This window comes from Triturus cristatus, chromosome 2_1 (assembly GCF_964204655.1).
Source record: "Triturus cristatus chromosome 2_1, aTriCri1.1, whole genome shotgun sequence".
NCBI lineage: Eukaryota > Metazoa > Chordata > Amphibia > Caudata > Salamandridae > Triturus > Triturus cristatus.
This window is the reverse complement of record NC_140581.1, coordinates 795,732,429-795,756,778: the sequence shown is the minus strand read 5'-3', so window position 1 is coordinate 795,756,778 and position 24,350 is coordinate 795,732,429. Positions and strand designations below refer to the sequence as shown.

At 42.4% G+C, this 24,350-nt stretch overlaps 1 protein-coding gene across 1 annotated transcript in view; it reads right to left on the bottom strand.

The window, feature by feature from the left end:
• The window catches only part of SHC3 (SHC adaptor protein 3), a 440,401-nt gene extending 417,909 nt beyond the window's left edge, over window positions 1-22,492 (bottom strand). The window contains exon 1 of the mRNA XM_085632814.1: window positions 20,156-22,492. Coding sequence (XP_085488940.1) covers window positions 20,156-20,698 — 543 coding nt within the window. The 5' untranslated portion in view covers window positions 20,699-22,492. The remainder of the gene's footprint in view (window positions 1-20,155) is intronic.
• Between the last annotated feature and the right edge of the window lie 1,858 nt (window positions 22,493-24,350).

The following is a 24,350-nucleotide window of genomic DNA, read 5'->3' as shown; positions in this document are numbered from 1 at the left end:
ACTCCACCCACTGCAGTCAGCTAAGCCCAATAATCATGTGCAGCAGTTAGCTACGGAAGCACAGAGTCCGATGCACCTCAACGGAGGGAGTTCTGGGAAAAACAAGCAGCAGGTAATATCAAACATCGTCCATTGTGTGATCAAGACCCCGTTTCACTGTTCAGACCTGCTGTACCGCAGTGTACTCCACCGACTGCAGTCAGCCAAGCCCAATAATCATGTGCAGCAGTTAGCTACGGAAGCACAGAGTCTGATGCACCTCAACGGAGGGGGTTCTGTGAAAACCAAGCAGCACGTAATATCGTACATCGTCCATTCTGGGATGAAGACACTGTTCCACTGTTGGGACCTAGAGTTGCTTGCACCTGGTCGAAGGGAGTACCTTCATCTCCACTCTCAGATGTAGTTCTAACATCGTCCATTGTGGGATCAAGACACCGTTCCACTGTTGGGACCTAGAGTTGGTTGCACCTGGTCGAAGGGAGTACCTTCATCTGCACTCTCAGATGCAGTTCTAACATCGTCCATTGTGGGATCAAGACACCGTTCCACTGTAGGTACCTGTTGGACACTGTGTTAGTAGTATACAGAGCACTCCACGGTGCTGGGGCTCAGGCTGGGTGCTGTCTGCCTGTGTCGCAGGAGCCAGCGTTGATCTCAGGAGCCTTCCCAGCTCGTAGACCTCGGCCCAAAAGCCTCCGCCAGCACGTGGTGGGCCCTCTTTCACATACGGTGGTGTCGAAAGGTGACCTGTGGGACATATGTGCGTCGCAGCAGCCATGACGGTTTCTGGGTACCAGCAGGCTGAGAGCATTATTCCCGCAGCCACCTTCGCTCATGGCGTCAGCCTCGTGGCAGTGTAAGCTCCGCAGACCTGACAGACCTGTTCGCCATTCCGGAAGAGAACCACACCCAGAGAAACGTGCCTTTTATTCATACCCCTACGCTAGCCTTGCATACGCCGAGCCAGCCCACTACGCTAAAGATTTGGGGGGGGGGCACATACGCGCTATGTTTTCATAATCTTCCCTACTGACTGTACTATCATGGTTGCGTCCACTGTCTACTTCACTCAATAGACCATCAGTGTATGTTGACATGTACATTTCTGTGCTCTGCATACTCAAGTCTGTCCGGCATATCCCCTCAACACTTTGCATTGTATACTTTTATAATCGAGAATCACTTGCCACCTTCGCACATACTTTGCTCCCATCTCTCCCCGCATTCTGCATTGTGTGGCAGAGGTGCTATGTTTGGTTTGTGTACATGGCTAGCCACGGTTCCCACAGTACGTAGTGTCGTTGTGTCTGCTAGGTGTACATGTTGTTTGTCATGTTGTATGTGATTATATAAGGTAGCGTGTTTATTTACGAGCAGTGGTTTCTCCCATTTACATATCGCTGTGTTAAAGAGGATACAGAACTTTCTCACAGGTGAAAAGTGGGACCACAATGGCAGTCATTCATTACTATGCAAGAATGTCCAACTGCACAACGCTTCTAACCTTACAACCCCCAATCTTGCATGCTTTCTTAAAAGCACGCCAACTCCCACAATCAGACCAACATTCACACGGCTTTCTAACAGCAGTTATCTGCTTCTAATAACATGGACTGCTACGAAATGTGAGCTGGCATACCGTATGTCCTTACTGTTTCAAACCGGATAACTTTCTCTGGCAATCTCTATTCCCACCCACACAAAGTAACTCCCAAAGTTCAACTTGTCCTTCAATATCTACTTTGAAAACAGATTTTATTAAACAGAGCAAACTGAAAGCGCTTTTGTTTCAAACAGAAGTGCCCTTCACTTCTCCAAAAGTAATTTATCGACTGCAGATAGCACGAACTTCAAGTAAAATACACTCCCTTTTAAATACGAACCTCCCATTATACTTTGTGAATTGTTACACAATTTTCAACACATCTGACATTTAAGGTCTGGCACACTTTTTTAACACTGTCTCCTCCGTCCTTGTCACAGGCTTTCAAACTGTTTTTAGTCTAATATCAGACTTCATTCATTTGATCATCTCTGGAATAACAGGAACAGTGCCCATAATTCTCACTCTGTTTGCGGCCATCCTAATACTATTTTAGCTTGTTAAAAATGTCTGCGCTCCCTGTGGTAACAAGCATGTCCGACAGAATACGCCTCTACACGAAGCTACATCAATACCGTGAAAAAATGGAACAACTTTTCGACTGCCTGCCTCTATCTATTATCGGAGCCAGCTACAACATGACATTTGTTTACACATATACAATCTGAGTACAACCATCTTTTTATTGCAAAACTTGCCCAATCAACTGGCGAATGGATCTATGCCTTGCCAACATCCCAGCAAACGCTCCCGATATCCAGCAGGTAATGGAGTATCTTGAAAACCATGAACTTGATTGTTCAGGCAGTGGAGCAATGGCGGATGCAACGCAAAAATGTATCCTGGCGGAATGGAATTTCTGCGCAGCCGCGAAAGATCTCCTCCAACGTGCGACCTTTGACAACATCACAGATTGCCTGCCAATTCAAATTGCCGCTCCAACATTCAAGGAACATTACTGTCCCTTCGAGGATATGAATTGGATCGCTTCGCTTTTCTCACACGATGGCAACAATCGCCTCTTGGAACATTATGGATCTCAAGCCGCTGACGAACTTCCAGACTGCAATCTCCAAGACTTGTAAGAAATTCACTTTATTCTTGGATTGATTTTTTCCAACTTTTTTGACTTTTTCCTTTTAAATTTTTTAATACACTTCAATTGAACTATTTTCATATAATAACTTTCTAAATATGCTTAGGCATTTGAACTCTGTTTTCATTATTGGCCCTTACATCTCCACACTAACCAGGGATGGATGATGTATGGCCTATGCAAATACGCTATTTACTTGCTAAATTAGCCTAAACCCGACATCCATTTTGAAACCATATCTATTCTTTGTACACACGTCTCTCTGCCTGCCTGTTATCCACAAAGCCCTTTCACACAAATTAGCTCATCCTCAGCCTCTGCTCACGAGCTGGCGATCAAGATAAAATAACACGGCATTGTTTAGGAACTGGTTGGCACAGTGTGGTAATCGTATCCTACCTTTATTTTCATTCTACAATTTACAGTCATTCATGTCTAATAGGTATTGTTTATGTCACATGGAACTGTAGCATGTAATGTGGAATTGACTGATGCAGGAGCTTAGGTTTGAATACAGAACAAGCGGTTGGAGTTTGCCTCAGCTGGATGCCTTATCTCTTGCACCAGAAGTTCCATTTATGGCACTTAAATAAAGACACTTTTTATATAACTTGCAGACTCCATCGCTTTATCCCACACAGCCACTTTCTTAAACACACCTGATTTCACCATTTGTCTTCTGTGGCATTGCAACATTTTGCATTATATTCTTCACAGTTATTTCCTTATTCCTGCTTGCTAAAACACTCCATTCGAGTCTTCAGACCGGTAGGGGTGAGTAGTTTGCTTCCCACTCCCGCTATAGTCTAAACCCATACTAACACCACTTGCACAGCTATGCTACAGCGGCCAGTATGCTACAGCGCCCAGAGCACGTCAGTTTACAGCAATCAGCTCATGGTTTCATCCCCGAGTGTACCGGCACCTCACCACAGCACCATCTCACTCTGGGCAAAACAGCACTTTCACACCACTAGGGGTGAATACTTCGCTTCACACTCCCTGTATAGCACACCCTAACCACCCCACAGAGCTCACAGCGCTATAGTCTAAACCCATACTAACACCACTTGCACAGCTATGCTACAGCAGCCAGTATGCTACAGCGCCCAGAGCACATCAGTTTACAGCAATCAGCTCATGGTTTCATCCCCGAGTGTACCGGCACCTCACCACAGCACCATCTCACTCTGGGCAAAACAGTTCTTTCACACCGGTAGGGGTGAATACATCGCTTCACACTCTCTGTGTAGCACACCCTAACCACCCCACAGACCTCACAGCGCTCCTACCCTCCTCTTTCCTACTCTTTTTGCCCTTTTTCCCCTTACTCGCTTCAACAGAATCACAAAATGGCTGCCAACACTTCCTAGTTGCAACCGCTCGCACCGCTCGCAGCCAATAAGCAGCAAGCTTGTGCTCGTAACGCCTCAGCCAATCAGAAGGCAGAATTCCCAAATATCAATATCTGTAAATTTCGATATTTCTCCAAAACGACTGAACGGATTTACACCAAATAAACAAAAGCGTGCTTTCTAGACCGAGACACTTCTCCCTGCCAAACTTGGGGTAATTCCGTTCACCTGTTCGACCTGTAGCCTTGTCTAAAGTTTCCTATGGAAATTAACATGGAGAAAACACGTTTTGAGACCCCCCTTTTTTCTCGGCCCCCCCTTGACGAATCACCCCCAGCATAGGAGCTGATATGAACAAAGAATTAGTTTGGAAAATTTCATGAAGATTCATCAAACGACGCCAAAGTTATAAGCAAAACAAAAAGTGCTCTTCCTATGGAAACTTGGTCCTAACTATAACTACCTACTGGCGACGGCCAGTAGGTAATATATATATATATATATAAATATTTATATATATGTATATATACATATATAAAGCAAAGCCATCACTAAGCGGCGCACTCTCACTGCTGGTGCCAGCATAGGGATATTGCCTTATATTGGTGACAGGCATTATGTTACTTGTAGTCCACTAGTTGTAGACAATGGAAATAAAGTGGCATGCTTTCAAGCAGACAATAATTGCACTGAGCTAAAAGTCATTATATCAACTTTACACAGAGACATTGGCTAATAAATTAACAACAAAAAAACTCTTATTATATCAATAATAGTGAGAACACCGTAATTATTGAAAAAGGAAAACAACTAGTGGACTACAAGTACCACAATGTCTAAAACCAATATAAGGCATGTGAGCACAGGACTAATTATATCAATAATAGTGAGAACACCGTAATTACTAAAAAAGGCAAACAACTAGTGGACTACAAGTACCACAATGTCTAAAACCAATATAAGGCATGTGAGCACAGGATGTTAATGAACGTTTGAATGCTTCCACCCATGAAAGCATACTGCATGGGTTAATGTTTGGTTCCACATCACTCACTAGCTCTCTTGCCCTTTGAAAGACTGCTTTTTCTGATTGCATGTGTACATCCACCTGTCTGCGCATCAGTGTCTGTGTTGGTTGACCACTCCTTCAGCTTTAAATTTTCTCCTTTTATAGTTCCTCTTTCATGTCTTTGTTACTCTTTGTATTTTAATGTTTCTTAAGAAGATACTACAGCTCTCAAGGCAGTGCTAACAGGTCGCTTGCTTGCTACATACTTCATCTGCTGTGCACAACATCCCATATGGCCACTTTCTCTAAACAAGGACTCCATTAAAGAATGATGTTCTCCATATTGCATCATTGTTTTATCACTTCAAGATGTCCAACATGTTAGTTCTAGATGCGGTGGCCAATCCGGAACTATACAACAACAATAGACAATTTACAATACTTATGTAAGATGGACACCCACTGCTATGTTTAGTTTCGTTATTACAAGCATATACTTAGATGGCAGAATGTTTTCTTTTTTTCTACTTGTATTCTTTTATTTATCTTGCATATGTTGTTGAGTTTGTGTGTGTGTGTTACTGTGGTTGTGTCAGGGGCTGAGCACATGAATGAGTCAGTGGATGGATAAATGTATGAATAAGTGCAAAGATGAGTGACAGAGTGCATGTACGATGACTTATTGAGTGCCTAAACCCACCTATGACACAAAAGGCTCTAGCATTATAATCCAGACGTATTGACATTGTCAGTGCTTGTTTTAGAGGCATTCAGGCTCAGCTGATTCCCATTCATCCACACCGGAACTGCCACACTTTTAAAGGTGCTGGCTATACTATATTGTGTATAAAGACCTTAGGCAGCTTATTATTTTACTTAAAGATATAGTAAGATACATGGAGCCAAGCAAAGCAAATAACATTCATAATTACTTTTATTATCAAAGGTATACATTTTAAAATTAAGACAAATTACTGAGGACTCCAATCATTGAATACTATTCTATGTGTAAACTAAGTCATCATATTTCTTCATCTTGTCATGATAGGATCTATGTATAAACAGATTACAAAACAAATATATATAATGTTTTCACAATATCAAACAACAAAGTACACAAACAGTCTGTAGGTTTAAAACGTGGCTAATTCTTGGTGGGATCATATCAACGTGCGTTTCGGTGACAAAAGCGCCTTCATCAGGAACACCACGGATCTAACCAAGATAAACTATAAAAAACGATAAATATCCAAGAGGTCGGATGAGACCCACCGGATGGTTTTATAGCATATCCAAACGTAGGTGTGTTTGGCTATTGGTGCAAAATGTCTGTGTCCTCGCAAAGAATGAGCGGGACTACTTAAAGGAAAAAGCGTCTCAAGCAATCCTCTTATTTTATTGCTTTATTGCTTTTCCTGGGTGCAGTACTGGATTTCAGGAATCACATCTTCTTATCTGTTTACATAAAAGTGGGTCTCTTTATATTCTGAAGCAGATAGGTGTGTCCTTCAACATACTTGCTTCGTCCTGTATAGCAAAAATAGGTCTGTTACATCCCCCGCCATTCTGGCTGGAAGAGAACTGAACTGCAGAGTTTGCTATCTGTACAGTAGGGTGAAGATAGGTCAACAAATGTGAATGGCTGGGAAGAGCACAATACAGAGCTGCATGAGGTCATAGGCAGGCACTAAAGCAATTGCAATGCTAATCTATGTGGCCCTACATGACTAAAAACAGGAGTTGAAAGGCGGCCACATTTTGGTTTTGCTTGGGTTTCATGGGTAGACAACTTTATTTATTTATTATGTGGTTGACTTGTAATACATCAACCTGTTGTGACTGAACAGCAAGTATTAGAGGGTGTTGTTGAATGGTGTTAGTGATGTAATAGGATTTGTGTGGAAGGTGAGATCAAAGTGGTTGGTCCAAGGTGATTTGCTTTCACACTGAAATGGATTGCAAATATCATGTAGAAGGAGTGCCTGTCACTATGCGTATGACCAGGAATCAGTTAAAGAATCTTCATCACTTTCTGGTTCAAAAGGAAGGACCTAGTTTGAGGTCAGTCTAGTTTGTGAAACCAAATGTTGACGATGCTAAAAATGTAATGTCAATAACCGTAGATGGTTTGCTAACAACCGGAAATAGTTATTAAATCATAACAATATGTATTAACTTCTTCATTAAGATATCAAAAGAAAGGACGCTCCGTGAATTCATTTTCATATGTGTGCATTCATAGTTCCTAACCGAACAAAAAAATCTGATTTATCTTTTAGCATGTCCCACTTATACCAGAATAAAGCCAGCATTGCAATAAAGACACACTTTTAATCAACCCCGCTTTTATTGAGGACACACACACACATAAGGGATGTAAAACATCTTTCCCAGAAGATTTCTTGGCTACATGATACTCCCTTAAGCATAATTAGGTGTAGAATCGATGCTTCAACAAGGGCTGGTGTATGAGGCTTGACTTGGTCAAGTCCCTCACACTCTAATTTAGATAAGGATTAATATTGGCCTGCTTGAACGAGTGTTTTGTAAAAAAGTGTGGTCAACGAGAAGGTGCTGCATACCAGTGTTGGGAGCACATATCACCAGGAGTTGCTCTCCCTCTACTCTCTATGCTGTGCCTAAGTTTGGGATACTATGTGAAGGTTTGTCTGATGTGATCGAAGGCCGAAGGAGACAGAAGAAGAGAGAGAGAGGGAGAGAGAGAAATGTCCTACCTTCACGGAGAGCTAGACGGCACTTCCTAGGAGTCGTGAGATTGATTCATGTAAAACTTTTGCAAAGTCTAGCTGACTAAGGATTTTTTAACTCTTTTTACGTCTGTATAATGTACTTGTGAGGGCTTTCAGACAGCCATCTAATGAATCCATCTGTTGTTGTGACATTCACATTTTTCTTCTTGGTCAGCCAACTTCAGCCATTGGTTAACAACAATGTGATTTATGGCATTCTGCCCTTTCACAAGGAGCACATCCAAACACAAAGTAGTTCACTTAAGTGTAAGGGACGAATATAGCAATGTGTGTTTTGTGATGACAGCGAGGCAGCTTCCTCAAAAATAGGGTTTTGCAAAAACCATGACAAAACAAGAATTGACAAAACCATAATGATGGTGGTCAACGCCAGACCTATTGGCTTTGCCAATTCTTGTTGGATTTTTGGTGGCAGAAATCAGGAGCTGAGCTTATGCCAGTTGAGTTACTACATCTGGTACACAGAGGTAGGTAAACAGAAGGTCATTTCCTAAAAGCACACCATTGGAATCCCATTGGACCCGAGCATTTCGTAGTTACAAAAAAGGTGCGGGTCGTATTTGGAGCTGTATCCGTAGCCACATATTTAAAATGTATATGTTGGTTGGATTCCATGATTGGCTTATTTGGTTTACTGTCAGACCCCAGTAAAGTGCACTAGGAGTGCCCAGGGCATGTAAATACAAATGCTGCTGGTGGGCTTACAGCACTGGTTGTGCCACCCACAGAAGCGGCCTAGTAAAATGTGTCTAAGGTCTGCCATTGCAGAACCTGCATGCAGTCTGGTACTGTCATGCTGACTGGGCAAGTGCACCCACTTGCCAGTCCCTAAATCTTCCCTTAACTTCATTTTAGTCACACCTATGGTAGGCCCAATGGCAGGGTGCATTGGAAGCATAAGGCAGGACAATCCCTGATGTGTGTGGCATGTCCTAATAGTGAATTACAGCCAATTTCGTTTTTCACTATTGCAAGGCTACCTGTTCCCATAGGCCAGAATGGGCTGTTAGAATTGTTACATTCTATGATCCTAACAGACTCAGGGAACATGGTAGAAATTCGAGTTTAGTATGCCTGAACTCAGAATAATAAAATACATCTTTTTGTAAAGTTTATTTTAATATTCTGTGTTTGCAAATGCCACTTTCAGAAAGCTGGTATTTGCTTGCCTAACCATTTCAGCCCGCCTCTGCTATGATGTGTATCTGCCTGTCTGGTTTGTGTGAGTGACAGGGCTGGGGAATTCCAGAGGGGCAGGGCTAGGTAGCCTGGTGGTGAATAGAGAGATTGACATCCAGATGGGTGGGAGGAGTACACCTGGACTCTGAATAGGGCTGAGCTCCGCCTCCATAATGCTGGCTCCATCTCCTGTGGAGCGGCTGATGTCTCTGCCCTGCACTCTGAATAGAAAGTCAGAGTCATGTCAACAAAGTGCTCAGGAACTGGTTTGGACTGGGCAAAGGCCCCTCTACCCCAGAGGAACAAAGGATTTAGGGGTACAAGTATTGGGACCCTGCTCCCAAGAAATGAGATCCTGCTTGACAAGAAGAACCTCTGCCTGAGGAGAAGGAACTGGGAAAGCTGTAAGGAGGAGTACTGTCCCTGACCTGGGGGATTGGCCTGCAGTGGTTGCCTTGCTGCTGAAGGAGAGGAGAAAGACTACAAAGACTTTATTTCAACTTGTGCTTTAAAAGATCTCCAAGGGCCTGAGTAGAGCTGGCCTCCTGTTAGGAAGTCCCAGGAACAAAATGACTTCACCCCCAGCTTCCCCCTGAACCCTGCTGTGTGTGTTCTGCCCCTCCTAGAGTGCTGGAACCAGTTTTGGGGCCTCTGGGAGCTGTGCCTGCTGTGGGGAAGCTGGCCAAGAAGAAAGAAATCAAAGATATCCACTTTTTCACACACAGCCGGCTTAGCGAGAAAATTTCCGTCGCACCGCTCGTTAGCGTGCAGAATTTTATCGCTGAGGACATCGTCGCAGAGCCTGCTGCCGCTGAGCCCGATCAGCGCTGGGAAAATCATCGCAATGCTCGTTAGCGGACCGAATTTGATCGCTACCAGCCCAAGATCCACGCTCCGCCTGTTAGCGGGAAGAATTCTATCGCTGCGAACTTCGTCGCAGAGCCTGCCGCTGCTGTGTGAAATCATCGCAGAACAAGCCAAGATCATCGCAACGCTAGCGTGAGTAATTTTATCGCTGCGAAAATCGTCGCAGACTCAACCAAGATAACCGCTGGTGAAATTGTCGCCCCGCTCGTTAGCGGGCCGAATTTTGTCGCATTGTGCCTTAGCGTGTAAATTTCTACCGGATAAGCTACACCTTGATTTTCAACACTGAAGTGCCGCTAGGCACTTTTTATCACATCATAAGGTACTGTGGGTTAAAACGGACGCTAAGGTGAATGATTTTGTCGCTAACCTAAGAACTCTTTCTACAAGCATATTCTTGAACTGTGTATGTCATTTTTGTCGTTATTTGATCTTGTGCTAAGCCTTTATATAAAAGATCACTATTTTTGACATAAATCTAGTGTGGTGTCCATTTGTGGTGTTGTCACTGGGTTACTGTATGTGGTCACAAATGCTTAACCTATAACGCTCTGAGATAAGCCTTGTCTGCTCGCGCCAAGCTACCTAGAGGGTGAGCAGGGATTGTTTTAGGAGTGTAAGCCCCTTAGCCTGACTAGAGGAGAGGGTCCCTGCTTGTCACAAGTACCTACCTGTGCCAACCAGCGATCCCCAATTCTAACAGTAAGCAAAATACAAAATGCAATACAATTACAGAAAGGCAGAAGGGCACAGAGATAACAGGAGAGAAAAAACTGTCACAGAAAAGTAAACAAATACAATGAAATTACTGAAAGGCAGACCTATGGCCTACCACTGGCCACCAGGGATGAGGCGCAGGTGAAACAAGCATCCTGGAGCCGGTTTCAGGGCACCACCCCTTATAAGCCAGGCTAGCTTGAATCCAGTGGCACAGTGAGCCCAGGACCCAGATCTGGGCATACCCGGCGCACTTAGAGCGAGAAAGCAAAAGACACACAGATGATGGATGGAATGCGGAACAAATCAAGCATTCGCCCCTAGTCAAGAGATCGGTCACTACCAAGCATATTCTGCGTTTCCCCACCCCTAGCCTATTCATGGTGGTGAGCCTGCCATGAAAAGGCTGGCGGTAGAGAAACAAAGGGGGCTTGCCCCTGTACACTGGGATGCATGCAGGGGGTTCCAAGGTGTGCCCACCCTGTCAGCATGCACGCCCAGTCCCCACACGGTATGGACTAAACAGTTGATGCTGTGCAGGAACTTGCTTGGGCGTTCTCATTGCAGTGCCTTTTCAAAGGCACTGCAGTGGCAACACCAAAGGACTGTCTGCCAGACCAGGAGAAAACTCTTAATCTAGTGGATTGGCCGCCAGTCAACTTTGGCGATGTAGGAGTGGGGCGGTGGCTTGCTGCCCTGCTCCTGCATGCCAAAGTCGTCTTAAGCCCTTTAGGTCTCTTACAACAAGGCCAGGCTCAGATATGAGCTATAAAACAATTAAATTGTGCTTTACACACTTTGAAGGACAATAAGGTGCCTTGCCAGCTCATAACTGAGAGTGCTGTTTTAGACCGTTACAATCTGACCTCAAAAGAGAGAACAACGGCTAAAAAAGAAACATCATATAACCTATTAAGTACCAAGGAAATAGAAAGCACCCTGTTTTCTGTAACAGAGAACCCATACTTTATGTGGCTCCTACATGGAGTAATATCCTTGCCAATCACTGCCTTTCACCTTTATGATTGTCCAAAACAGACGTCTTTTGGTTGGTAGGAAAAAAATACACAATGCCTTTCTTGTATCATGAATGGAAATTTTCTTTTGAATTTCAGGGCTGAATAAAGGACAAGTCAGCATTCATAAAAACATACGCATGAACTGCTAGAACAGCCACTCCTCTACGATTCCATCACTCTGCATGGGGCATGTAACCAGTGGATGCCATGTTTGCTTCTAAATTACTTTCAACAGCTACTCTAGCCACTCCTTCTTATCACACATTCCTAGGGAATGGTTATTACTTAATAAGGACAAATGAGAACTGCTGTGGGAAGACGCCAGGGCTTGTTTCCATGTCAATTGTTCAAAACACTGTGAAATGTTGTGCTTTAACATTGTATCCTCCTGAAAGGAAATTGTTTGAAAGTGTTTCATGGCCCAATATAGACATGACAAATATGTATTTTCAAGGGCTGAATAGGCGTGTTGCAAAATTAACACAGAAAGAGGTGTCTTTAACCTCCGCGGCAGAAACTTTTGCTTTACAATAGCCTGGTGTGCATCACAAATCTAGAGTTGCTTTACAATAGCCTGGTGTGCATCAGAAATCTAGAGACTTCTGCAGGCATATTTTACAAACCCCTTTTGCAGACTTACTGCACACCATCTTTCATTCATCAAACACAGCAGGTACAACTCAAGTTTTTTAAAGTATTGGATCTGCCTTATTGACTGTTTTTAAGCAATTTTTTTACTGTTTCTTTTGTTTTCAGTTGACTGTTTTCAAGTCTGTTTGGTGGATGGATTTTCAACTACTCTTTTGATAGTTGGTTGTGAAATTTTCATTTTTCTTCTAGTGAAGACATAACACCAGCATGAATGTCAAAGTGAATGAAAAGGACAGCTATACAACAGAACAGCAGTGTACTGGAAATATGGCATTCTACTTTGAAGGAAGAATTATTGAATGAGATAAATGCAAACTCGACTCTTTCATTCCGCAAGTTTGAAGCTCCCCAAGTAAGACCCTTCTTTTGGTGCATGAATTCTTTTGAAGCAATCAGCTTGGGTAGTTGTAGTTATCCTATCCTCGATAGTATCATTCAACTTGAGAAAAGTGATTTGACGAATAAGGCTTCATCAATCATACTGCAGTGTCCTTCTTAAAATATGCGATATATATGATGATCCACCAATATCAGCAACGCCTGCTCTGGCACTGACTCTTGCAACAATTTCTGCCTCTTTGGAATCCATTGATGCTGTGCTTCAACATGTGCGTACCCTATCTACAAAGTCAACAACGACCGATGCTGTCAAGCTCAGTTGGTACAGGCTTAGTTAGAACTGCTCTACAGGCTATTACAGCCCTATCATCATCATCATTATCAATCACTCCTTTGGCATGTGCCGCTTCAACATCTGTATTCTTTGGAAGATTCATGTCAATCCTGACATCTGGAAAAAAATAACAGGAACGAGGTTGAATCGCAATGTGATGTGCAAGTGTCTGTTTTCCTTTCTTAGAGATTGCATGAAAAAAGCTTCTAAAGGGACAGTTTGTACCATTTGTTTAAATACACTTTTGTACCCAACTGTAATAGTTAGAAAATAAATAATCACCTGGCTTCTTTCTTTTATCATTATGCTTGTTGCCTTACATGAATCTACAAATATATTAATTGCAAATATCTTTATTATTATGCTGGTGATTATAATGACTTTTCTCTTCTAGGTATTCCTTTTTTTGTAGATACATGGGCTAATCAATTGAAAGTGAATATAAGTGATTAATAAAGAATTCACATTTAGTTTTTGTTATTTATTTATGTAATGAGACAATAAAGAGTGCTTGAATACACTTGCAGTATTTTATCTAAAAGCTGACTATTCTGTTTTACGTCAACTGTTATTGACTTCTGAAACGTTTCTAGAAAGTTGGTATCTACATATCTCGTTTATGGATATTATTATTCAAAAGAGCACAGTCTTGCAGAATCAAAATAAGTCAAATAGTATCAGGCCGCTCTCGTTTAATTGTTTATTCTGAGAGTTTGGGCAAAAATGTAATAAGGTTAGAAAACCTGAGCATAAGGAATTAGTTATGAACCTTCATGTCAGGCTTCGTTGGGATAGGCCGAGCAGAATCAGATCACCCATTCTAATCAATGGCCACCGGGGAGGGAGACATTTAGCCTTCACTTGCTGGACTTATCAGCACACCTGACCTCATAAAATGAGAGTAGCAGTCTTTGTTATTATACTGAACACAAGCCCTTATTGTACAGACAGGTATGCAGGTGTGTGAAAAATCTTTAAAACTTACATTAGTCCATGTTCTGCAGAATTAGGGTAGAATTGCTATAAAAGTGTACAGCAATTAGGTTGGAGTTTTTCTTTTTATTTATACTTTTAGTAAACGTCTCTGCTGCCATTCTATGTGGTGTTTTTATTATAGTTATAATAGGATACGGTTCTGATTTCAAAAATAAATCTTAAAAATGTATCGTTCATTTCCTAGTGTTCTTTAGTGTGTTCTTCCTGAATGGAAGAAGGTTTGGGGTTCCACTAATTAACACTAATATCTCATGAAATTGATTGTTACCTGAAATACATTGCACTCAAATATTGCCCAGTGGGCTGTGGGGTGGTTGCAGCTTTCTGTCTCAGGTTGGCATATTAAGTCCTTAGTGCCAGAGGATCTACAAAATTGAACTCGGAGTTATAGGGAAAACTTGAGAATATATCAAAATCCCAGGTGGCACACACTAAGCTCTGCTTGTGAATACCAAATTGATTCCATCCTGGGGCAGAGGAGATCTGTTGTGGATTTCTTGAGCATATGTATGATTATGTTATTTCTATAATGTAAACTTAGCCAGAAGGCAGAGGTCCGAGGTCAAAGGTGTTCTGGGTCAAAGGCAAGGATAGAGTCAACAAGTTGGTTTCTGGGAGCAGAAGTTGACTGTTATTGCACTGGGATGCAGTGCTCTTTAAAGAAGTGAGTCTTCACGCCTTTCCTAATCTAAAGCATGGTTGGGTCTTCTATTTCAACACTCTCGATGAAACTTCTCCATGCTGTCTATTCCTCAGAGTACAGTTCCTTCGAAATATCATTGCTGATTTGGTCTAACCTTCAGGAAGTACAACTATAGGGCCACAGGCCATAAATCCTATCAGTGTGAAAGAAGGCAATATGTTTACACCTTTTATCTAGGGCGAGAATCAGCTATTGTATATCTATGGAAGTTAAACAATCCATGCTGCCAACTGTCGCTTTCGTAAGGCTATCACTTATTCGGCATTCTGATGGCTCAATTTGGGTGGTCGGTCCTATTTTCCTAAAGAGTCTTATCTTATGGCATGAGCTCTCATTATCCATTTATTTGTCAATAAGACTTTCAGTGTTTAGACACCTTGTAAAGACCTAGCTTTTCAAAGTCGTTTTCATTTGTTTATCCTGTTATGCCATCTTTATTACATTTTTAGGATCACTCAGGCCTGAGTGCTAGTCAGAGACGTTTTAAGGCGTGGGCAAAGTGGGCTCTGGCCCAGGGCCCCCGCCTTTCGTCCCCTCCCCCCATACGCCACCTCTGATCTGCAGAGTCTTGCTCTAATGATCTTGAATAATTCTTAAAAAGATTGTTTTAAATACCATTTCCCTTTAATTTATTTTTAATGTGGGTGATATGTCTGAGTCTATTACAGACATTTTGCAGAGAAATTTTGTTTATGTCTCATGCAGCAGCCACAAAAGTATCTTATAGATCAAAACATGATCTCACATATTCATATGTCACAAAGATGATTTGAAGTAATGTTAGTGAGCTACTGCGATGTAACAATATTGAAAACACGCCTCATTATCCCAAAATTTTAGATGTAAGCACTTTTAGAATTGGGACCAGTGTGCCTGTGCGCTGTCAGTGACCTGGCAAAAAAGGGCATAAAATATTTGAAACTGGATCACAAATTCAAAGCTGCTCTGGACAGGGGCCCCGAAAATATGTTTGGCCCAGGGCCCCCGAAATCCTAAAGATGTCCCTGGTGCTAATAGTAAATTAGTGCAAGAAGTACCTGAGCCCATTTTAGCACTAGCACCCTTAATTTACTGTGAACAAATTTTACTAGCTTGGGTTTCTGCACAAGCACTCATTACTAGCTTATAGCTGATGCCAGTACAAAATACAGAACCAACCAGCGAAACTCTGTTTAACCTTAAAGAAGCCTGGTCATATTTTCCCTGTCCTGAAAGAACCTCACTGGCCACCAGTTTAACACGGAATTAACTTCAAAGTGATGTGTACTACATTCAAATTCGTTTCAGGAGATGGTCCTATCGAAATTCTTTGGACCTTCCTCTGATGACTCCTACCAAAAAACCTAAAAAATCACTTAAGACATCGCTATTCAAAAACGAAACACATATGGCCCATAACCCGGCTCTTTTGGGAGCACCCCTCTTTTTAAATAGAGCGCCTCACCTCGTATTAACTTCCAACCACGTCTATTATGAAGGCACGCTCCCTTCACTTCAATATATATGCTGCAATGGGTCCTTGGTGACATGATGCCATGTTACAAATCAATAAATTAATTTATAAAATCGTCACCAAATTCCCAGTCGGTTGCAAAAACGCATTAATTTTCTCTGTGGCATTTTAGCGCTCAAGAAAAACCCGGGTGGCCTTGCTGAAAGAGATCCTAACTGTTAGCAAGTTACCTCTACTTAAAACTCCTAATCTAATCAGATTCTGTAGGCTGTATGTATATTCTTAAAAAGAGGACACCAAGCTTTAAGACAGCGAAACGCTATATAGGAAAAGGAATGAGATCGGATCCAGGAGTGGGACATTCTCCATTTGGCATCAAGGAAGAGGATCTGCCTAGAGGGCTAGAGCCTTCCCGCAGAAGTAGTAAATGCCAAAAGAATAAACAAAGCCAAAAAGGTCAGGCGCAAACATAGAAAAGCAATGGAAATGGGAAAGCTGGGGTAACTGTAGACAGCAAATACAGAATACAGACTAAAGGGGGGAAGGTAGAGCCCAAATACAGAATATTATCTAGAGGACAACAGAATGCCTATCCCTGTGGCCCTTATTTCTGTTTTCAAATTGTACAATCGATGATTTATGGCGCAATACAGTTCAGTTCATGCTGCTGCTATCTTGTACTGTAATTTTATGCATTTATACTGAATTATATTTTAACAGATGTATTTTGACTTGTTATACGATTACTTTTTGAGATTCACTTTTAAGGCTGCAACAGTGCAACCGAATCAAGTTTTCTGAACCGAACTGGCTCAATGCCTATGCAGACTAGAACTGTCCTTGGCTAGCAGGCAACCACTCACTGCTTCGGAAGACAGGCATACAAACCTAGCAGCAAGGGTGCGATAACAGATGATAAAAGTGACTGCAGGCACTGTCAACATAATCCGCTTAAATTATGATTAAGGCTCCCTGTTTTCCGTTATTACTGATTTTTACAGATAAATACAGACAGAAAACCATTTATTTTCTTGTCTGTATTTATTTTTAAATGTGGATAAAAATGGAAATTGGGTGCTTTTTAACTGATACTAAATACACTTTGCCATGACTGCCAGGCTAATAACAGTGTGGACTGATAGGTAAGGGGGTTAAAATAGAAAGGAATTTTAGTAAAGAGGCTTAAACAGCAGTAGATATGCACAAGGCTGAACCTGAACAATGCATATTTTCATATAAGTGCATTGATTTATCTTCTGCGGGTGTTCATATCACTGAAACCTGGCAAGCATTCACGCATGACTGCATATTTATTGGTTAAATAAATGTGGACATATTCCAGTTTCAGCTTTATTTTTTTCACAAAACCCATAATAAATATGGATAAATACAGATAAAGTTGATAAAAAATAAATATGGATAAATACAGACGGAAATTACCACAAAACAAAATACCATAAAACCGGGAGCCCTAAATATGATTCACCCCATGATCTGCACAAATCAGATTTTGCACTGAAGGGAAACAGTAGCAAAGGGGTGTTTTATACTTAAACTTATGTAATGTAGAGTTTTCATCAGAGCATGTTTCTTTTTAAGAATAGCATAGGGTACTTCATCATCACAGGGCGCCTGTAACTATGAGATGCCACAGGGATGTTTCCCTATAAGTCTCTGTTTTGCCGGTTTCCTGTTTTCATGCTTGGACTGGGCAGAGGTTGGCTGCAGTGGCGTGAGCACCGCTCTTGCTTTCCCTTCTGCTTGTAGGCAGCAGTTGCTGATACAAATGCAGGTTTTTATTAAGCAGACAATGCAACTCCCATACACCCAATTATCTGAATTAGCATATTCGTCGTTCGTGGAGACATAGACGCTCGCTTTGGCCTTTGTAGACAAGCTGGAGTATATTTATCTAGAAATGTAAATTATGTATTAGAACCTTAAAGTAACAGAATCATCAATATTATTCAAACTCATCTTTACATACGTGATCGCTATTGAAGAGGCTCAAATTGTATGCGGGTATGTTTTAATTTGCAATATTTTAAAGTTTTTCTTGTGAAAAATGGTGAAATGAGTGTATTCACATGGTGCAACGAATTGTCACTATAAATCTTCACTTCAAAGACATCTTTGAAACAGTCGCGTTTCTGGAATCATGCTCCCCCAACGCCTTTCGATTATCGCCGTTTATGAATTTCTGATTTATTGCGCTGAGTCAGACAAGATAGTATTATTTTAGTTTTAAAGATATCCTCAGTGACGGGTGACTCATCAAACACTCATATTTCAGGTTCAAGCTACTGACATTTGCCAGGAAGGCACTGTTTTAATACAACACCATCTGAACAGGTCTGTTTGTGTGAGAGTCAAAGCCGGATGTGACTAGTCCAAGTGTCACCATCTGTTTGTGTTGGCCACAATAAAATGTAGGATTTTCACGCTTACTGCTGAGTCTGTACTACTCCCGAAAATATTGTAGAACATACTTAGAATGATCAGCCAAATATAAAATGAATGAAAGAAGTGGCGCCCAAGCTAATAAAAATGCAATTACATATGGATTAGCATGCTATGCAAATTGCCAACCCCATTATTTAGTGCCCCATCTTTAGATCCTTGTGTTAACATCCCTCTGTGGTGTTATTATCTGGTATTAAATGGGTGATTTACAATAAGTCATTCTGACACCATTCCTATAAGAAAATATGTATATAAAAAAGTACAACCCTAGAAGTGTAAGCACCTCCTTAGATCGGGTATTAGATGGATATATGTAAATAAACATTCAAATAAAGAGGGCACATGCATGTCTGTTTGTGTATATTTGTACACACACGTACGAGAGGAGGGTCGGGAAGAGGACGATCCATATGAAGGTGACTCACATGAAGAGTGTGTTTGCAAACACACACTCACACAGCCCCACAGATTGCTACCTTCTGGCTCCCCACAGAGCGGAAGGCGTGCTACTGCAATAGCCAGGGTGGCAAGTCACTGGCACTCTCCTAGTCTGCATATGACTGCACACAATAGGTTAGAGCACGTATGGAGATGCGCTCTATCCACCTCGAGCCCAGTGTGTTGTAATCAAGCGCTCTTACTCCTACATTTTATGACTTCCACACTTTAGCAATAAATATTGCTTTACAGCTCGAGACATCACTGATCCAATCTGCTTGATGTGATTCATCTAAGAAAAGAAACAACTTGCTGAATGCAAACAGATACATTATGGTTCAGATTTCGCAAAATATGTGCTCCTATAGGTCGGTGGGTTGATCTCAAATGAGAAGTAAATCAGTGACACAGGTGGAAATGTTTGTGCAATTTGCAAATAGTTTCGGGAAGGATGCAGTCCTGGCAATATAAACATGTTAAATAACACCCACCATCACCTCCAGAGAAATACTAACGTGACAGCCAGCAAACAAACACAAAGCATCCTTTGCAAATGGCACAACAGGTGAGGATGCTGAACACAAAGATATTCATAACACATATTAGCAAGTGTATGGTGGCACCAACCGATCGATCAATCATTGATTGATTGCACCAACAGTTCATAATGTACGACCCGTCACCCCTAAAGACTGCACAATCACTAACAACGACTGACTTCACCATCTAGAAGTCTTTCCTTCATTGTATCTGGAAAACGTGTTGAGTTGTGGGACCTCCTTCAAGCCCTTCTCCAACATCCAAGCCAACAACAGTCTTTTACAAACATCAGGAATGGAGCTTTCAGTCCCTCCTAACACAAACACGCCCCCTTTTAAAGTATTTCTTTTGGCCTGTCTTACACATTATTCTGCCTATGCATCGAAATAGCTCTTTGTTTATTGTTTTATGTTATGAGCAGTCTACATATATGGTGAGTACATTTTATGATACATGCGTTACATGAACATTGCACATGCATCAATGTTTTATGCAACAGTGTTATTTTTAGGCCAGAGTCCCTCATGCAGAAAACGATATACAGTGGCAGGAGTGTTATGAGATGATGCAAACACATTCTCATTACAAAAACAGAGAAAGGGAAGGCAAGCAGACCAACCTTCACGGTGTACGTCACTCCGGGTCCCAGGATCTTCTCGTTCGAGTGAAGCCACCCTCGTGATGGCTTACTGACGAAGCTGCTGGTCTGATTCAAGTCTTCCCCTCCTGGTTGCATGTCCTCAGACCGAGCTTTCTTTCCTGTGCTGCTCATCTTGCCTGTGTCTTGCTGCGAGCACAGAGTGGTAGAGGCAGAGTTGCATGTGGTGTCTGGAGCTCCCACTGCAGGGCTCGCAGCACTCGAGCTTCCCTGCAACTTGGAGATGGCCAGCTCTTTCACTGCAGAGGAGAGACTGCGAATCCCCAGCAAATTGCCACTGCCCGAGAGTTTCATGTGGGACACTCTGTTGATGAAGGTGCACAGAGTGGTGGATCCATCGTCTTGGTCTTTGCGGGGTCCCTCTACAGAATCCGGGTAGAGGGGAGCAGATGAGGGTCCGGCCACTGCTGAGACCTTACTGTTCATGGACAGGTTGTGTATAAGCTCATCGACTGATGTCACAGAATCATTCCTGAAACGGTTATACTTAGTACGTTGAAGCATGCCCTTCTATCTGGTTCCTTGCTCACGTTCAGCAAATCCGACACCAACCCAGGTGCTACCATAGCCAGAAATTCATACCAACGTTGCCAAACACCATAAGATTTTTCTTTCGATAGAAAAGGAACAAACACAGTATTTCCACAAAATATATTTTTGTCCTTTTCCATACATCAAGAGATGGTAAAGATCATTTTTTTTCTCTTTCAGATCCTAGTTCTGCACGGAGCTGCCATATCGCTCACAGCAAAAGCATGACTCACACAAACGAGAAGACCCTTTTCAACAAAAGACTCAGTGAACACTGCAAATCACTTCCTGTGGCAAAAAAACATCCACCCACTTACAGCATACTAGAACCAATCAATTCTCATAGTCCTTTTCTTTATCTCTACGTACCAATATTTCCTTCCAGCCTTTTTACATTTGAAGCACTAGCCCTGAAGAAATGTGATCACTTCCCACGACTACCCTAACTATTCAGTAAAATACATTTAATTTACAACCCTTTGTTAAATTTGCTATGCGCCGTCTTAGCGAGCATGAGAAACATGATCAACTGTGTTTGCCAATTGGGTGCCAGTGCCTTCAAAGCAAAAAACAACTCCCATATGCAACATACAAATTCTCAAAAGATTGTAAGCCATGGTATTTGCCTCAAAAAAATAATTAGACAACCAACCTGCAGGCACACTATATACTAAAGTTTGTCTTTAACACAGACAATCACATTTGCCATGCAGTAAATTTGGTACAATGGTGTTTTCATAAAGGTTTTAAATACAGCTCCAGTGGTATACCATGATTAGTTTTTGGCACTGTTTATCTATGGCACTAGCAAAATAAAAACATGTTCCTTATGTTAGACAGTCAGGATATAGAAATCCTAGTGTTCTCTGAAATCGACTGCCTTAACAAAGTGCCAGGTTGATCTGAACATTGCAGACAGCAAAACGCACAATAAAACAACACAAGACGGCGCTAAAACAGCTAGACAACCCTATGGCAAGTGTACCCCCACCAGAACTGTTCGTTTGGACTTTCTACCTGTTAATGCAGACAATCCTAACTAAAAGCAGCAAAGAATTGCAGTCAGCACTCACAAGAGCACTGGAATCCTACCAGTCAAATTGGCAAATGGAAAACAGGGGCAATGCTCGGATTTTGAGGAAAATCGGAGCAGCGCTGTTCCGTTTCGCCCTCCCGGGTCCCATTCCAGAGAGTCGCTGCGAAGCACGCCGTGGCACTGTGGACAAGCACAAGGACACACTTCGAAAGTTCAATGGACTGTTGTTTTTCAAGCAAGCACTAACAACACCAAAGCAAAGGGTCCAACCATCCTCCCAAGGGTTGTCTTCGAATGTGCGCGAGCCGGATTGCGCAGAGTGCGCGTGCAGCGCATCCGGTGTAAAAGCAGGTATTTAATTAGCACCATTTGAGGCAGCGCAAACACAGCCTCCACCTCTGATCCCCCGAGTGATGAAGAACAGAAATGTCCTGGTCAGCGTGAAAGCGTTTTACTAATGACCACCGAAGCAGCGGTTCATTAATACAAGCAAACTGGCTCCAGCATCTACACAGCATTCATTCTTCTCCGCCTCTCCTTGCTAGCATAGCAACAGCAAACGTGCACACCACGGAGCAGCCTGCTGCCCCCGGAGCAAGCGCAGCGCCAAACCCGCGGCTTCTCAGACGGCTTTCTTCGGTGGAGGCCGATAAAACTGGGAAAAAATGTGAATGAAATGCTGTTTATGTGAATGAAAGGGCTGGCTAGCATGCCAGCATTTATGTGAATGAAGCAGGGCCCTGCAAACTCTGCCCGGCAGTCCCTTGGGTGCTCACCGCGGCAGCCAATCAGAAGCAGCCCGGATGACTCATTCAACAAAGACTTACTAAATAGTGGAATGTTCCATTCTTATCAAAAGCACAATCTTGTGGGGTTTCATTTGTGTCTCTGCATAAAAAAATAAGCCACTGAGATTCCGTGCAGTCAAGTAATATATCTGTCTAGCTTGGGAGAAACAAACGCAATTACAGAGAAACAAGCAGGTGTCTGTCTATACGAGACCAAATCCCTGGCTGAATGCATGCATTCGCTCTTACGCGTTCATTCAGTTAGATCATTTTCTTCTAGAACAGCATGAATGCGCATATTTTCTTTCATATCTGATCTGACTTTCACGGTGGAATCTGCTGTAAAGACTCATTCATTAATCCCTTCCCATAATACGAACTTCACGCTATGTCTTTTGGGCTGCCGAAGCGGAGAACAATACATTTAACCCCCTGGCTGCCGCGCGTCTCTTTAAAACGCAAGTTGGGGACACAAAATACAGTTTAATGTTTTCCTCATTGTGAGCCGATCGTGACTGCAACGTAAGCACTCCCGCTTCAGCACAGTGTGTAACTCCAATGACCATCTGAAAGCTCCATACAACTGCCCTGCTCAAGGATGTGTACTGGGAGGGCGAATGCAGGAGTACTGGGTGAAAACACAGGTGTATGGAGCTCTGGGGCATTTATTATGATAGTGGTTGCAAACGATGCAGCAAAAAAAATCTGAATTCTTCACCTGCTGATAGAGTAATGTACAGGGCGTCTCCCAAGCAATAAGAACAGAATATGGTACCGCATTTTGAGTTAACGGGGGTGGTTCCTAGACCAAAACATTGCAAACGAAATGGGCTCTGAGTAATTTCCACGTAGAATGAATAGAAATATAATCAGTTGCGAAATAGATATGGCTTTAAATCCTTTTGTGAATCACATGCTTTGATTATGTGTGTCTGAGGGTGGGACGGATCTCCAGAAGTTTAGGGCTCACGGGCATGGAAGGAAGCCCTACTCTGGTCGAGCATCCTGTCAAGGGTTTAGTTAGAACACTGAGTGATGTTGGGTCAACCTCAAAATGAGGTTCTGTGGTAGACAATAAACTGCATTTGAACATGGCAAGTGTTTCCCTGACTCAGCAGGCTCTGGATCCTAGACCAGCCCCTTCATCGCGTTAGCAGGACTGAGCGGATAGTGGAATTTGTTGAAGATTCAACTGTGGCGGCTGATGATTCTGGTGTGTCTACAGAATTTCTTAAGACCCTGGGGCACGATGCCCCATAGAACAGCCTGAGATTCTGTGTGGCACAAATATTTGTACTGGTTCATGCTTCTAACATCATTCTCATGCCACACCCCTCTCTCATCCACAAGCTGAGGTGTTTGCCACCTCACCTTACAACTGACTGCAAAAAGTGAAAGAGTGGTAGGCAGAATAAAATAAAGCAGCAAGAGGGCAAAAAGTTGAGCGCGGTCAAAGTAAGCTTGCTTTAAAGAAAAGGTGAGATTGTGCTTCAGCAAGCAATGATGCACTGTGAACAGTATGACAAGCGACATTATTCCGATTGTTAATGCTCCACCTCATTCCTCAACACCCTCACGTCTTCCTTACCAACACCCCATACTCTTCCACATCTGTATCTGAATTCAGTTGCTCTCTGTATGTCTACTTTCAAAACCTTCTATTGTGTCTGTGTCCTTATCTGCATGTATCTGTGTATTCATAGGCATGGTTGAAGCACAGAGTAACAGCCCATCACCTCAGGAGTGCCACTCCTGGTCTAGATCTCTTTCCGATTAGCTTTCTGTTTAAAATTGGTGGACA